At 37.5% G+C, this 15,094-nt stretch overlaps 3 protein-coding genes across 6 annotated transcripts; 2 read left to right on the forward strand and 1 right to left on the reverse strand.

Annotated features, from left to right (window-relative positions):
• The first annotated feature begins 11 nt into the window (after positions 1 to 11).
• LOC114523868 (protein FAM184A-like) lies at positions 12 to 11,859 on the forward strand. Of its 4 annotated transcripts, none has more exons than XM_028544919.1 (29): positions 12 to 331; positions 1,058 to 2,077; positions 2,245 to 2,332; positions 2,428 to 2,550; positions 2,716 to 3,017; positions 3,175 to 3,226; positions 6,094 to 6,184; positions 6,271 to 6,383; positions 6,619 to 6,712; positions 6,810 to 7,043; positions 7,393 to 7,524; positions 7,604 to 7,678; positions 7,928 to 8,104; positions 8,272 to 8,331; positions 8,479 to 8,562; positions 8,630 to 8,731; positions 9,066 to 9,245; positions 9,378 to 9,497; positions 9,584 to 9,705; positions 9,783 to 9,831; positions 10,020 to 10,103; positions 10,196 to 10,252; positions 10,326 to 10,351; positions 10,461 to 10,515; positions 10,626 to 10,685; positions 10,849 to 11,088; positions 11,212 to 11,271; positions 11,378 to 11,449; positions 11,640 to 11,859. In XM_028544919.1, exons 1-29 carry the CDS (start codon positions 313 to 315, stop codon positions 11,673 to 11,675), a joined length of 3,927 nt encoding a protein of 1,308 aa, XP_028400720.1. In that variant the 5' UTR covers positions 12 to 312; the 3' UTR covers positions 11,676 to 11,859. The 4 variants fall into 4 exon arrangements, with proteins under 4 accessions (XP_028400720.1, XP_028400723.1, XP_028400722.1 ...); XM_028544921.1 differs by lacking the exon at positions 12 to 331 and adding an exon at positions 339 to 356 and having other exon boundaries at positions 11,640 to 11,857; XM_028544920.1 differs by lacking the exon at positions 12 to 331 and adding an exon at positions 425 to 502 and having other exon boundaries at positions 11,640 to 11,857.
• A 52-nt stretch (positions 11,860 to 11,911) lies between these two features.
• LOC114523881 lies at positions 11,912 to 13,328 on the reverse strand. Its single transcript, XM_028544940.1, has 3 exons — positions 12,858 to 13,328; positions 12,532 to 12,783; positions 11,912 to 12,435 (listed from the first exon to the last, which is right to left on the reverse strand). The coding sequence occupies exons 1-3, from the start codon at positions 12,937 to 12,939 to the stop codon at positions 12,134 to 12,136; spliced, it is 636 nt and encodes a 211-aa protein (XP_028400741.1). The 5' UTR covers positions 12,940 to 13,328; the 3' UTR covers positions 11,912 to 12,133.
• A 17-nt stretch (positions 13,329 to 13,345) lies between these two features.
• LOC114523880 (ribosome maturation protein SBDS-like) lies at positions 13,346 to 15,058 on the forward strand. The gene is made up of 6 exons (XM_028544938.1): positions 13,346 to 13,556; positions 13,706 to 13,841; positions 14,015 to 14,144; positions 14,261 to 14,461; positions 14,532 to 14,702; positions 14,776 to 15,058. Exons 2-6 carry the CDS (start codon positions 13,714 to 13,716, stop codon positions 14,905 to 14,907), a joined length of 762 nt encoding a protein of 253 aa, XP_028400739.1. The 5' UTR covers positions 13,346 to 13,556; positions 13,706 to 13,713; the 3' UTR covers positions 14,908 to 15,058.
• The last annotated feature ends 36 nt before the right edge of the window (positions 15,059 to 15,094 follow it).

The following is a 15,094-nucleotide window of genomic DNA, read 5'->3' on the forward strand; positions in this document are numbered from 1 at the left end:
GAGACACGCGCGCCAAGTCCAACATTTATTGTTTACAAAGGCTTTCAGATACTGTGCGATACTCTTTTAAATTTTAAACAAAACCTGCCATTTTAAACTTCATATGGAGACAGACTTCCTGCACTATGCTTCTGGTTCACTGCTGGCTGCAACAAGCTTTGAAAAAGGTTCAAAAAATTGTTGAATTCAAGTGCAACGTAACGTAAACGAAGCTCACAACTCTGTCATAGTTTTGCTTGTTTTACAACGGCCTGAAATCGGATCACTATTCATATGTGACCAGTTTATTTGATGAACTAATCCAGTAGGATAATGTTGTCGTCTACGGAAGGTTTGTGTCTAATCTTTGCTTTGAAGTTAGTATTTTTTTAAAAGGGTATTCTACACTATAAGAAACAATTTGCTTAGAAGGAATATCGTATTACAGTCGTTATTACAGTGAGATTCTATTAGAAATGGTAATCTCGAATGTCCCGTTTACGGATATGAAACCAAGCATACGGTAAATTCATACCACTATGCTACTTTTTTCTTACATCCAAAACTTTCTGTTTTTCCCAAAATATTGTAGTTAATTATCTAGATTTGTTACATCTGGTACAATTCAAAACACCTTGCTTCATAACTGCCCCAAATTTAAACACTTGTCAAAATGGCATTAGCTAATTGCTTACTTGACATGCAAAATGCAGTATTGGTCATTTCAAATAACTTGGTGTGTCAAAACCTGTAACATCTCGCAAACAATGTAATGTTCTATAAGGCATTCTAATTGCTCTTTGGGTGTATATCTGAAGTGATGAGCATTGTAGTGACTTATTTCTGCAGGTACCTGCCATGTACTAGCTGTGTGATTGCAATTTATATAACTGTAGATTGCTGTATACATTGATTTTTAGGATCGCACAGTCAAACCCAGCCTAGTGTCTAAATGAAAAATATTAGATGCATTAACTGGTGGTAACCCAAATGGTAGTTTCTAGCAATATAAGTAATAAAGTTTGAGCCATTACCAGTTAATAAGTTGATTGATTTTTTGTCTCTTGCATATTATTAGCGAGGTACCAAGGTTTTGACATTGATGCTATATCAGACATCACTGGGGTCAGCATCACCAAGATGGACTATATTGAGAAAGACAGTGAAAATTCAGGTAGTTTCTGCAGTGATAATACTGATGCTCTGCTGAATGCTTCACTGAAGGACTTTGAAGACAATGAATCTGTACTTGAAAGTATTTCTCAGGTGGGTAGGGATGTTGATTTCTACCACAGCCCAGAGAGAAAAATCCCTACACAAGTAGAAAAACAACAATGGCATGTCAAAAATGAAGTTCACTTTTCTATGCCTTTCACTTCATCTGGCCCAAACTATCCACCACAGGCCTTGTTGACCAGTAATGAAGGGTCTAAGTTATTCTATCCAAATGAAGGCAATACAGATGCTTATGAAGTACAAAGCAGAAATTCAATACAGCAGCCTTCAAACACTTTTGCCCTAGACAGAAAGCATGAGGAGGGTTTCTACTCAAAAGTTGGGAGTTTGAAGAATGATATCAGTCATATACAACAACAGTTTTCACCTGATTCTGATACGACTACAAGTGGAAGACAGTCTGTCATTAAACTTCACACAAGTTTACCAAGCTCCATGCCTGATTCTGCAGCGAACAGCAGCAATTTTGATCAGAACAGGAAAGTTTATATAAATAGCGAAGAGGGAAACCAGGAATCACTTGGGAATGTAAAAAAGGCAGAAATCCATCAAACCCAGCAAACAACTGTAAATGGACCCTTTGCATGGTGGCAGACAGGATCAATGCAGGATAGCAGTCAAAGGATGGAGGACATTAATGATCATCAAGATATGGGTACACAAAGGAATCTCAGGGATTCTCATGGTACACCAGGTGCTGGTGAAAGTAGGCATGACAATGAGGGACATTCAGGCACAAACCTAAGGGATTTTCATGGTATGATTGGTGCAATAAGGGGTAATAATGTGACAGAAAGTGCCCCTGAGGAAAGTCAGGATGAAGAAATGCTCCTGGGTCTCAGACATGATCGAGAAACTGATGGTAGGTGGCAGTTCAATGAACAAATGTCAGATGCTGTTGAGTTCCATTTTGCTTCATACATCCCTGCAAAAGCCACTGGACTTTCTAATATCCAATCCTGTTCAATCCTAGTTTTGTTTATACTGAATAGTGCAGTCAGTTGAAGAATCGTAATTTTCTTTTTTCAGAGATCTACGATGACAAAGTGCGTGAAGGTGCTGATCTTTTATCAAAGCTTCTTGGCAAAGACCACAACTCTTCATTCACTTCCTTCAGGTAAAGAAACAACTTTAGCGGTTGATACAGTAGATGCAGAAAGCCACTATAAGCAAGAGTTTGTTTAGCCTAATTTTCTTGTGTGTATTTCTTAGTTCAAGAAGCAGTGAGACGAGGCCCAGTTCATTGAGAGAGAAGACGAGCGTGAACAAGCAAAGATCACTGGATTCATCTCTACACAGTGAACCCAGATTACCAAGATCCTCCTCTCCAAATAAGTAAGTATGAGTTAGTAGAAACAGCGTGGTTAACGTTACTACTCGTCAACAAACTGGTTGTGCACTGTAGGTCTGATACCAGCACCTCCTGTCGTTGTGAGAGGCGGAGATGTTAGATCAGACAAGTTTTGAGTATTGACTGTTAATTTTGTTCTTCATTTTAAGAGCCATTGATCAACGCGGCCAGTTGAAATCAAGCCTCTCAGGTGACCACCTCCCATTACGTCATCACAGGTCCCTGGACTCTCTTAATACCGACACAAGATTTCATGAAAATTTCTCGACCAAGACCGCCGTCGACCCAGCATCACGCGGTCATCCCAAGTCTTATGTCGATGCTAAGAGATCTGCGTCTGATGATGGATGTGCGACACAGAATGTTCAGAGCGCTGGCTCAGATGTACCAGCAGATCATCGTTTAGAGAAATTGAACTCGTATTTCGAACAGAAAGCTGTCAAACCTAAAGGTACTAAATATACGGTAGTCTATAGTTGTCTGATTATATTGCACCCTAGTCATATTTCGAATGTAATTGTATTATTTTGAACGCATCTTTTTTCTTGCATTCATGGCATTTCTATCCCCGATTATGTAATTTCTAAACGTTGACCAATCTTTTATAGAATTGAACTCACACGAAAGAGGAAATCTTGTCTCACAGTCAGAAAGAACAAGGTACTATATTTATTTATATACATTGTTTTGTCAATTGTTTTCCTAAAAACTGCCCTCCATGTCTTCGTAAATTTAACAAAATTTGTTTAAATCCTGAAATGAAAGCACCCAAAATTTCAATTCTAATTTCTTCAATATGCAGATTTTTAAAAAAATATCGCATTTCGTGTAAGAATTAAGATATATTTACATCATATAATTAATCTAAATATTGGCTGAATATCATCCTGGTCCAGCCCAAATATAACAACCGCAGTTTGAACAAATTTCAATCTTTCTTTCCAGTCTTTTTGCTTCTCCATCTGTCTGCGTCAGTGCATTAGTCCCCAATCCTTGCTCCCTAGCGCTTTGCATTTCCCAACCTGCACGACGTGCGAATTGCCTGACTACCCTAGTTAAGTCGGGTGGATCGGAGGACGTGGTGGATATTAGTGAATGTTGAGGTATATCTGGTGTATTTTTGGGTGGTGCGACCCTATTTCTAAAAGCCAGTAAGGATGGCAAAAATCTCTCGGGAACGAGTCCTCTTATGAAATGAGGGTTACAAAATATTTCCAAGTCGGTTTCAGCAGAGACCATGTCGTTTAAATGTTCGCACGAGGGTTGAAAACCAGTTCCTTCACCAATATTGTATTCTGTTTTAAAATCCTCAGACGTTAGTCTTCTCTTCCTGCTAAAAGGCTGTTTCGTGGCTAAGATATTGTTGTTTCCGTCTGTTAATCGACGACTGAGCGGAGCTGGAAAATCTTGTCGATAACTCGCTGAATTCGAGTCTTCCATGAATGCCTCATCTTCCATTATCTTGCTTTTTACGACTGAGTTAGAAACAAACAGACGAGCTACCAAAGTGTGTCTTTCAGATAGAGTTGAGTAAAATCGTCCAGGGATTACATCGATTGCCATTCATTAATCATCAGAACTGCTTTTAATGCTACAGGTTCCGTCTTTGGGCAACGACGTCTCTTCCGTCCGTGCGTTGCCCCTCTTTCCGCGTTCACGATTCCGTCCACTTTAACGTATCGCTTTTCAAAATACTGCAAGCTATACAGACATCAAGTTATGTAAATTTTGTCAATGAATGAAAATATAGGACCGTCGACGAATTATATGTCGCTATTTAGAAATTTCAACGTATTCCCCAATGTATAAAATACTTACTTTATTCAAATGCTTTGTGTCCTTTAATGCTTGTATCACGCTAGATCAGGGTTTGTTGTCAGTTGTGATTTGAGTGGTATTAATGTCAATAACACAGCTTAAACGACATGCCAGAGCAGCCAGATATTCGCATTATAAAATATATAGGACGTGATCTCACAGTGTATTGACGTCCACAAATGGACTTATCTTTAAAGCCAGACAGTAATTCACTTGCCAATTATATTTAACCAGCGTATAATTGCCACAATTTCTTTTCACCAACGCGAAACTATTGTGTGTCACAATAATAATGACCATATGATCCAGCGGACTCTAGACACGCAGTATTCACTATCTCAGACTCGATCGGAAGAAAATTACCATACAAACAAACCCGACAATAGCTTGCAGGTCTTGTCAATAGATCGCTTTCTTTTATACTTACAATAGCCGTGGTTTCGAAATGTATTCAAATTTCAAATCGCTCTTACTGAATGTTTTTATGCGGACAATCTCTGCTCAGCATCAAAGGGATTATTGGAATGACAACAGAGTGTTGACAAGGCCAATGTTGCGCTGTTGTAGTGAAACCTTAGCCACATAAATATGGCAAAATTATTGCATTCAAGTAATTGGTTGTTCTTGATTTTGTGGCGATGACGAGGTTTTGTTTGTCACAAACGTACCTGCTTAAAGAGGAAATAACGTCACAACTCCCAAGTCAACCGTTTTAAATTTGAAGTTTCTGTTCCTTATTTGCTTGAAATGATCTTGCCAGACATTCACAGCTGGCTGTCGCTTGTTTTACGTCAATTTTAACTTTAGTTTTTTGATTTTCCCGTTTACAATCTCACAAATTTTCCGCGACGTGACTTCTGGTTCAAGCCTCCGTTCAACCCTAATATTGCATTTCCGTAAGGTAACTTTTTTATGCTATATTGTTTGTCTCCAGTCGCTTCACTCACTCTCCGCCTAACTTCTGATGCCATCTCGAACTAAACAAAGATATAATATGGACTTCCAGCTTTCATATATATATCAAGAAATTCAATTCTAATTAAATCTACTGAGAATGACGAGATTTAACCAAATTGACGTCGATAGGAAGAATTAATTTGTGAGAAAAAATTATCTGTGATTTTAAGCTTGCAATGAAATTTCACACCAGAAAGTTAAACTTAAAAACCTCGCTTGAAAAATCACGCCTATGTCATCTGCTGTTCTTAGCAGAAACACGAGAGTTTCACCTCGTCAATTTCCAAACGGTCGAATGGCGATTACTGCATATCGCTGAGAAGATTTAGGATATTAAAATAGTGTAATATATGCATAAATATTAGTGTTTGAAATTTATTATCTACGCTAATCACGCATGTTTGATCCTGCCGAAATCGGATTAAGTTTTATCCCGTTTCAAGATGGCGAACCTGTTTGCCCTAGTTGGGAAGTATGTGAGCTCAAGGTGGTTGATGTTTCACCCCAACAAGACCGTCAAGACGGAATTGATGGATTTTCTCGCGCTCAAATTGCCAGACTTAGACAAAATATTAATCTATCTAGTATTAATCCGTTACAGATTTATTGAATGAATGAGACCATCCCCATGCATCTATCATTCGATGCTAGACGTAATGGCGTAGTCATATCACTAACTGAATTGCAGTTTTAAGATCGAGATTTTGTTATTCTTGTGCTTGAGGTTGTCAATTTTATTTCATCTTGTTTAGGAATGATGGCTTCAACGATTGCTCTGCTTTGGACGATATCGATCTTAAAAGGCTTGAATTGGATGTGGAAGAAATTCTTTCAAGAAAGAAGGTTTGTTGTGTGTTGTTGTGTCTCTTTCTGTTCCTTGGTCCGAGTTCCTTCTCGTTTATTTGAAATCATTCTTAATCAACCCGCAGATGGCGACACACGAACTACAAATGCTGGATGAGTCTTTGCAGCGAAATAGAGCTGACATGAAGTCCTCTGAGAGTTTGGTCGAACAATACCGCTGGCAAGCTACACAGGCAAGGTCAGTGGGGAAGTGAACGAGATTTTGGGTGTGGTCGGTGGGGTAAACATGATTTTGGGTGTCTTAACACAGTGTTCTCTTACTTAAGACATGGGCAGAACGCAACCCCTCCCCCCTTCAACGTAAACATCCATCCATCAAATATATGCAGTGAACTTGACATGACGTTCAGGTGGACAATCGGTTAAATTATTCTGTTTATGTCATCATATTAGAATTATTCTCTATTTTGTAGAAGTGACTTAATGGATCTTGAGAAAAAGCGCAATGACTTGCTAGAGGAATGTTCGTCTTTGGAGGAAACGCTGAAGAGATCAAAACAGAAAGAAGTAATAGTTTTAACCCTGTTTAATCCATTTATTGTATTGTATATTTCCTTCCGTGGTTTTGAAAGGTCTGACTGAAGTACTTTCATTCATTTTCAAGGCATTCGACAGCGACAATGTCATTTTTGGCCGAAGTAAAGACGAGGTTTTCCGAGCGCTTCAAGAGCGGGAAAAGTTCAAACACGACCTCGACTCCATGCAAGAGACGTTAAAACGGGAACAGAAGAAAGCAAAGGTAGCCCAAGATGATCTTCGTGAGAAGATAGGAAGTTTAGAAGCAGAACTCTGTAAACAGAAGGACGAATCTGTGAAGAATTTAGAAGTTATGAAAGAGGTAGGTGTGAGATTAGAAAATTACTTTTGCCGGATTTCCTTTCAAATCTTTCATTTCGTAGAGCAAAGTAATTTGATAACATAATTTTTACTATAAACAGTAACAGGCTTCTAAGCATATAATAATCAATAAAACTCATTAGTAATTAAATATTGATCAATTCATCGCTGTTTTTTCTAGGCAAATTTGAATTTATTAAATGCTAATTATTAATCTGGGAATCAATTTATCGTTCTAATCATACTTTCTATTGCTAATTGTTAGTAATTACTGCAATTTGTCTTTAATCGATAACAATTAATCTGTTCTAATTACTACTAATGAATTACGTTCAACTACTAATTTCTAGCATGTTAATAAAGAACGACAAAGGGTTCGCATCGTACAACAAGATAAGTTAAACGCCGTGAATAAGATTTACGATGAAATAAGGGAACAGAATAGCAAAGAATCTGAAACATTAAAAACGCAGTTGCTTCGGGTCAGTGCGCAAAAAAAAACAAGTGAAAGTTTTCTTTCAAAGACTTGTAATGATAACTGAGGATTTATTTTTTCTTTAGGAACGAAAGTCGCATGTTGAAATTGTAGAAGAAAAATTGAAGAGAGAGATAAGCCAATGGAAGAGAGCTACCGAGGTTTCTATAACTCTTGTTTTCTGTAACTCTTTTTAGTAAACAAAGTCAGAGCTGCTGTATGAAAACAAATTATGACTGGGTTCCGTACACTAGGGGCTGTTTCATGTCACGTCCGCCACGTAGATTTGGTGCATCTTAATTCTAAAGCTCCCTAATATTTATTTAAGAGCTATATTTCTTTCAAGAGTTTTAATTCATATCGAGGATTTGTAATGATATGCGTTATAATTTTATGATATTTCTAACCAGAACGCCGAGATAAGGATCAAACAACTCGAAGAATCGTTATTTGAAAGAAACGAGGAACTTGACAGAGCGAGGAAGATTCTGCGGGAAGAAAAACAGAAGAATTTGGATCTTGAGAAAAAATGGCGTTCGCAACTTGAGAACGAACGACAAGATTATGTTATCAAATTTGATGAACAGGTGCAACTTTTATTCCTTTTCTTCTGCTGTTTCCAACTATATTTGCACCTGTGTTTCTTGTGAAACTTGACCAGCGATACCCTGTAAATGAAACGTTTATCGACAATGCTCTTATGACAATGCAGAGAGCATCTGTTATAAAATCCGTTTTCTTTTTAATTTTTTAGGAAAGATCTTGGAAAGGTCGGGAGGAGAAACACGCTTCCCAACTGAAGAATCTTGAAAATGTAATTACGAAACTGGGCTTAACTAAACCTAGTTAAACTGGAGTGAATTAAGCTGAGATGATCTTTACAAAACAATCTATCAGCAAAAATTTATATGTAGTTCGAGGGACATCTCGAAGTACTGAATTTCGTTTTAATCTTTTGTAGTTGGTTGAAGAGCGGACGACAGATTTCAGACGATCTGAGGAGAGATGCAAATCACAGACAGAGGAACTACAAAAGATTATTGAGGTATGTGATAGCAACTGTAGTTTCAATCAGTGTCTTATTGTCGCTCATTTATGGTTGTATGTTTTAGAACAAGAATGAAGATATGAAAATGATACGAGGTTTAGTGAGGCAACAAGAAGATGCTACACGCGTGCTTGGAGAACGTCTCAGAAATGAAGCCAGAGAACATGTAAGCTATAATCATTGCCAAATAGGTTGAAACAAACGTGCTTGCTTGCTAAAGCAATATTGTCTGGGGAAGAAGAGGGTGACACAAGTCAGCAAGCGCATTCCTTTCAGCCTTTAGTTGACCTTTAGTTGTCCTTTTGTTGTCCTTTAGTTGTCTTTAGTTGTCCTTTAGTTGTCCTTTTGTTGTCCTTTTAGTTGTCCTTTTAGTTGTTCTTTAGTTGTTCTTCATATAGTTGTCCTTTTAGTTGCTTTAGTTGTCTTTTAGTTGCATCTTCATCATATAGCATGAAAGTTATACCATGAAAGATGCTGCAAGAGATGATTTTGCTGTTTAGGTTCGCAATGCTGTGGAAAAAGAACGACGATCACTTAACCAAGAGAAAGAAAGGATTAAACGGATGATTGACGAAGAAAAACAAAATCATGACAACATCGTAAAACAGATGACAGAAGAGTTAGATATTGAGAAAGATCAACATTCACAAACTAAAGACACGTTAAACAAACTGAAGCAGGTGAATTAATAATCGCTTACAAGCCGCTATTCTCATTTTACTGTCCAAGTTTCGCAGTATACGGTTAGATATATAGCCAGTGTGTTATCCAAAGCTGGAAGCTTATGTTCATTCATATATTTGATGCCAAAGGAAGGTGACGAATTACGAAAACAGCTTGTGGAAGTCCATGGAGATAGAGTCAACCGCGTGCAAAGAGCGAGGCATGAAAACGGAGAAGAACTTGGGAAGATGAACGAAAAACTACTTCAGGTATTCTTGATTGTCATCCAACGCTAATTGCATGCTATTTCGCTTTTATTCATACAACAAATTCTCGTATATTTCATCATCTTTAGTTGAAAGTTCAAACAGAGAAACTTGAAAGAATTGATGAAGAGAACGCCAAGGAGATCCACGAGGAATGTCGTAAGATTGCGGAGATGATCGATACGCCCCTGGCCTATAAAACACCTCCAAGGTAACTGGACCTGTCTTATGTTTTGTATAAAATCCCAAAGTTACAATTTTCCTTCATGCATGATGTTCTCATTTCAGGTTCTCAAGCGAAGACAAGACACAAGAGAGCGTAACTAAAGAAGCATTGGTGAGTATATATGCATGGTGTATAGCCTGTTTTAAGCATATGGACAAACAGTAAATCGTAAAAATGCGGTGTTTCCAAAACTACTATTACCTATAAAGTACACGTACTAACTTGAAACTTCAGCAAGCCTGAAAGCAATCTCTACTTCAAAATATTCCTTTCTTTTTCATGACATGACTTTTATTCAGGCGCGACTTCGTCTGTGTAATGAAGAGTTACGTCAACATCTTTCCGAAATGAAGAAGCAGATTTCGGCAAAACAATCTTCAGATGTACGTCTTTTATGATTGCTGTGAATTTAGTCGTTGCTTATTGTCAATATTGACGTTTTTCAACCGTTCTATGTTCTGGTTGGTTTACATAGGAAACAAGTCGAACAAGCAGCGAGTTAGCAGAGCTGAAAAAACGTTTGTCAGGAAAGGTAATGCGATTTTGTCTTGGTTTTAATATCCATGAGGAAATTTTTAATTCTTAATTTTTCTCTTCTAAACCAGGAGGAAGAGATGAAACGACTGCAAAGGTAGAGATTTAACGCAAACGTTTGCTTCGGCCGCTGACGACTTTTCTCAGTTTGTTTGGTGTTTACTTTACGAAATAATCGACGGTCATTTTCACTTTTTATTTGCTAGAAAACACAGCGAAGAAATGAGCAAGTTGAGAGATGAAAAGAGGAAGGAACAATTGGTAAGAAATACTTGTGTGAAAAAAATTATTCAAGGATGATGGTTGGAAATCTGTCTCTGACTTTCTCTGACTTTCTCTGACTTTCTGACTGCCTTCCTTTCTGGTTTTAGTCGTACAAGAAAACAATCACAAAGCTAGAACAGGAGTTTCAAAAACTTGTCGCAGCCAAGGTAAGTTCATTTATAAATTTTCAGCTTATGTGCATTCTACACGAGATAATACATACAATATCGGACACAGACTGATGTTATGAAACGAACGAAATCTATCTTTGCACTATTTTTTTATTATTTGTTCTGTCCTTATGAAACCTTCCTTACCGTGTGTTTCTAGTCACCAGGAACTCCTTATAAAACGAAGCAGGATATCTCACGAAGCACGATTACGTCATCAAATGGCGTAGCTCATATCCATTCCCCCAGCGTGAACGAGGCGTTGTCTCGGTCGGTTGAGAAATCCAGCAGTGCTGACTTGCTAAAACACTTGCAAGATCGAGTGAAGAAATTGAGAGCGGAAAATGAAAACTTGAAGAAATCGTCCGACAAAGAAAGCTTCGCCAGAAACTCTCGAAATGTAAGAAGCTTTAAAAACTTGACTTCAGAATTAATTGGGAGAGTTATGGTGGCAAAACAGTCCAAGGAGGTGTTTCGTGTGTATTCATGTGATTATAAAAATCAAATTTAATCTACTTTGTAGCCTGAGAGCGCTCTTTTACAAAGCAAAGGTTTAACCATATCACAACTTCGCACTTCAAAGGTAAACGACTTTTTATCCAGCCAATTTCATGATACAACACTCCGTAAATTATATCACAATTAACTATTGACCCAAACACATGTTTAAGATGTCGCCTTTCCTGTAGGGTTCTGATTCAATAAGTGAAAATATCGAACAAGTTTCTCGCATCCAGAAACTACTAGTCAGCTCTGTTAAGGTAGGTTTTTCACTCTGAGTTTTACAGCAGGGGTTTAAGACTTGAGATGCTGGTAACTTACGTTACCCAACGTCAATATCTTATTTGTTCTTCATTGGACAACTGATCTTCTTACGACAATGAGATGAAAATAATCCCAAAAATACGAAAGATTCACGATTGCTCTGAGATTCAATTATTTTTGTCATAGGGAGATTTGTCTGTTGGCCTAAACAAGAAGGACTGATGGGAACTGTTTTCATTTTTTTTGTCACGGTTTTTTTTCAACTTGATATTCACAACCTTGACCCCAGGTCATTCTGCATCCTAAGATGCTAGCCCATGCTGCATGGCTTATACCTATTGCCATGGATAATAAAAACTATCCCTAACTACTCATATTATTTTTAGTGACATTAGTGGAACAAGTAAATATATATATATATACATACTATTTTATAATGCCCATGTATTTAGATCTATAAAAAACGACAAAATCTGATAAAAACTAGTTGAACATTTTATTTAGACTGCATGACCAGCTCCTTATTCGTTGCGCCTTCTGACGATTTGACTAATCAAACTTTATGTTTACCCAGAGTCTACTCCAGTTTTGGGGTAGTTGTATCTCTGCACTGATAAAAAATATTAATCTGCGACTACAGTATCTATTAAGTAAGGCCACTCGAAGCACAATCCTATGCTTCAACCCATTCCCATTTCAATGGAGCCAAACTCTGGGGCGAGAATCGGTTCTGCTGTAATCTCACAACATTTATAATTTATAACAACCTTCGGACCACAAGTGATGTTATTTTCTTCCTCACCAATCTTTATTCCTTCCTTCAGCCATGTTTTCAACTTTGATATGTCTTTCGGAAGAAATATCATTTGCGTAAGTACAGAGAACACGCTTGAACCGATGCTGGAATTTTGTGATCTTTGAATCTCCTTCAATAGAGCACTTTTGTTTGCAAACGTTTTCCATAAGGTTATGAAGGCAAAACCTAAAATATTATGTGCTGTGAGTTGTAAGAAGTATAGGCGTCGCAATTACCCCGTGGTAAAAAGATCAATAGATGAAACATCTCCTAAATTATCACCTTCATTGTGGATTTCTCCTGATCGTCTAAAATGATCTTTCTCATAAAGTCCTTCGTCCCCAAACAGGGCAACCATCATTTGTTTTGTCTGTTCTGTACTAGGAATGTCTTGAACGCTAGTTTTAACGATTGAATCATATCTAGGTAATATCTCGTCTTTCTTCTCTAAAGAGATCGCTGTTTTTGCACTGGGACAGGATTTTAGCGTGCGAAGAAACGCTTGGACCGGCTCTGAAGCGAACCTACTCATCCCTGCAGAAAGAATAACAATTATAAGTTGATTAGATTGCAAAGATGTTTCCTCCCCTTTGTGTTAAAACACTTACACATTTTATGATCTTCATTTGTATCCACTGCGATGGTTTTGAATGAAAGAACAAGAATTAAAACTGTTTGGATTGTTGTCATTCTCGTGATGAAAATCCGGTGCTCAAGTCCTGCTCCTTGGCCACCGAGTAAGAGTCAATGTTTATCCGAAATCCTCCGGCTTATTCATCTTTTTCACTTTAAGTACAGAGTAATAAGCCATTTGACAGGGCTTGCAACGTAGCGTGGCAACAGAAATGCATCAAGAAGTATTTCTTTTTTAATTCAAATTAAACGTTATTACCTTGAGTCTATGTTTGTCTTTGCACTTTTAAAACTTGAAATGTTTGGACCGTGATGGTTACGCTATAATCATGTCGATAAACACTAGTAAAACATGGTTTTGTTTTGCAAAAAGCAAATAAAGGAAGAACAAACAAGTACTGGGCAAAACAGAGAATACGAGTATTTAACAAATAATGGAAATAAAAACAAATGTCGTGATTTAACTTCAATTTTATTATCTCTATGCTAAATATGACAGCTGGCGCTTTGTAGTGGAAGAAGTGAGGGTCCTATTGGGTTATGAAATATCTGTGTTTTAACAGCATGCAGGTCAGAGTACAACTGGCGAGATTCCGAGGTGATGTGAAGAGTTGTACAATGAAGAAAGGTCGAGGGAAGCAAGGTTAGGATGATCTGGACACGTGGAAGAAGAGGTGAAGTGGAGGACCGTAAACTGGTGTATTACATGACGTTTAGCGAGAGCGAAAACATTGAACCAAAATCAAACATTGCACCATAACGTCTAAATTTTTCAAAAATTCACAAAAAAATTATATTTATTGCTTGTTTTCAACAATTTTAGGGTAAAAGATGTCTATTTTCACTCCTACAAACCAGGTTAAACTTACGAACGTTGCTGTGGTGCGACTTAAACGAAAGGGAAAGAGGTTTGAAATCGCCTGTTATAAAAACAAAGTTATGTCTTGGCGTAACAAAGTGTAAGTTTTTGAAATATATTTGAGCCTCAGAGGTTGTATATTCTTGTTCTTTACTAGTACAGGTTTCTTCTTTGTTGTACAGTACTGTGTTATAAATTGAGCGCTGCTGATGCATTGTTTCTTTCATAATTATCACTTGATTCCCATTCAAAATCTTCATTTGACATTGACAGAGAGAAAGATTTAGACGAAGTTTTACAAACAGATTCTGTGTTCATGAACGTCTCCAAGGGACAAGTTGCAAAAAGGGAAGATCTGATCAGAGCTTTTGGGACAGATGATCAGACAAAGATATGTATTGAAGTAAGAATTTGCATTAAAAACGTTTAATTGATGATCTCAATCTTGCAAATACCATTTGATTTTACTTGTCAGAAATAAGATATACCAGGATAGATGATTGTATCTTTATGTTTTAGATTTTAGCCAAAGGAGAACTGCAAGTATCTGAGAAAGAAAGAAACAATCAGTTGGAGTCGATGTTTCGAGACATAGCTACAATAGTGGCTGATAAATGTGTGAACCCAGAGACGAAGAGACCTTACACTGTGGGTATCATTGAGAGAGCAATGAAGGATGTCCACTATTCTGTTATCACAACACGAAGTACTAAGCAGCAGGTAGATAGTCTCATGGAATCTTCCTGTTTTAGGTACACCCTTTCAATGAAATTTCATTTCTAATTTCCAGGCGCTGGAAGTGATCCGGCAGATAAAAGACGCAGAGGTTATGCCTATAGACAGAGCACAGATGCGATTAAAACTAACATTGCCTCAGAAAGATGCTAAACAAGTCTTAGAAAAGTTACGATCAAATTTTACTAGTGTTGAAAGTGAAGAATGGGAAGGTGACTTGGAAATAGTAAGTTTGTTCAGTATTCTGTGGTCTCTCCTCAAACGTTTTCCTGATTTACACTGATCATATTTTCTACCAGGTTTGCTTGATTGACCCTGGCTGTTTCCGAATAATCAATGAAGTTATGGCCGCTCAAACAAGAGGGAAAGGCACTCTGGAAGTTCTAAACTTAAAAGAGATTGAAGAAGGAGATGACAGACTGGAGAATTAGGAATCTGGGGTGTCAAGAACAACAGTTGTTGTAGAGAACAATAGTTGGAGGCCAAGAATCGATTGGAGTTACAATGAATTTTTATCATATATATTTATGATACTAATTCCTGGTGTGAGTTTCCATATAAATGCAAGGTTTTACATCACATTGTATCCTACAGTTATTCCTCATCAGAATTGGAAAA

Source organism: Dendronephthya gigantea, unplaced genomic scaffold (genome assembly GCF_004324835.1).
Source record: "Dendronephthya gigantea isolate DGI-Jeju-01 unplaced genomic scaffold, DenGig_1.0 000028F, whole genome shotgun sequence".
Lineage (NCBI taxonomy): Eukaryota > Metazoa > Cnidaria > Anthozoa > Malacalcyonacea > Nephtheidae > Dendronephthya > Dendronephthya gigantea.

Bases quoted from the DNA above. Each gene is read 5' to 3' on its own strand.
- LOC114523868 (XM_028544919.1), top strand. The intron at 10,253-10,325 runs GTAATGCGATTT...CTTCTAAACCAG, and splicing joins AAAAACGTTTGTCAGGAAAG to GAGGAAGAGATGAAACGACT. The intron at 10,516-10,625 runs GTAAGAAATACT...TTCTGGTTTTAG, and splicing joins AAAAGAGGAAGGAACAATTG to TCGTACAAGAAAACAATCAC.
- LOC114523880 (XM_028544938.1), top strand. From the start codon at position 13,714: ATGTCTATTTTCACTCCTACAAACCAGGTTAAACTTACGAACGTTGCT. The intron at 14,145-14,260 runs GTAAGAATTTGC...TTTATGTTTTAG, and splicing joins AGACAAAGATATGTATTGAA to ATTTTAGCCAAAGGAGAACT. The intron at 14,462-14,531 runs GTAGATAGTCTC...TCTAATTTCCAG, and splicing joins CACGAAGTACTAAGCAGCAG to GCGCTGGAAGTGATCCGGCA.
- LOC114523881 (XM_028544940.1), bottom strand. From the start codon at position 12,939: ATGACAACAATCCAAACAGTTTTAATTCTTGTTCTTTCATTCAAAACC. The intron at 12,784-12,857 runs GTAAGTGTTTTA...TTCTTTCTGCAG, and splicing joins AAATGAAGATCATAAAATGT to GGATGAGTAGGTTCGCTTCA. The intron at 12,436-12,531 runs GTGATAATTTAG...ATAATATTTTAG, and splicing joins AGGAGAAATCCACAATGAAG to GTTTTGCCTTCATAACCTTA.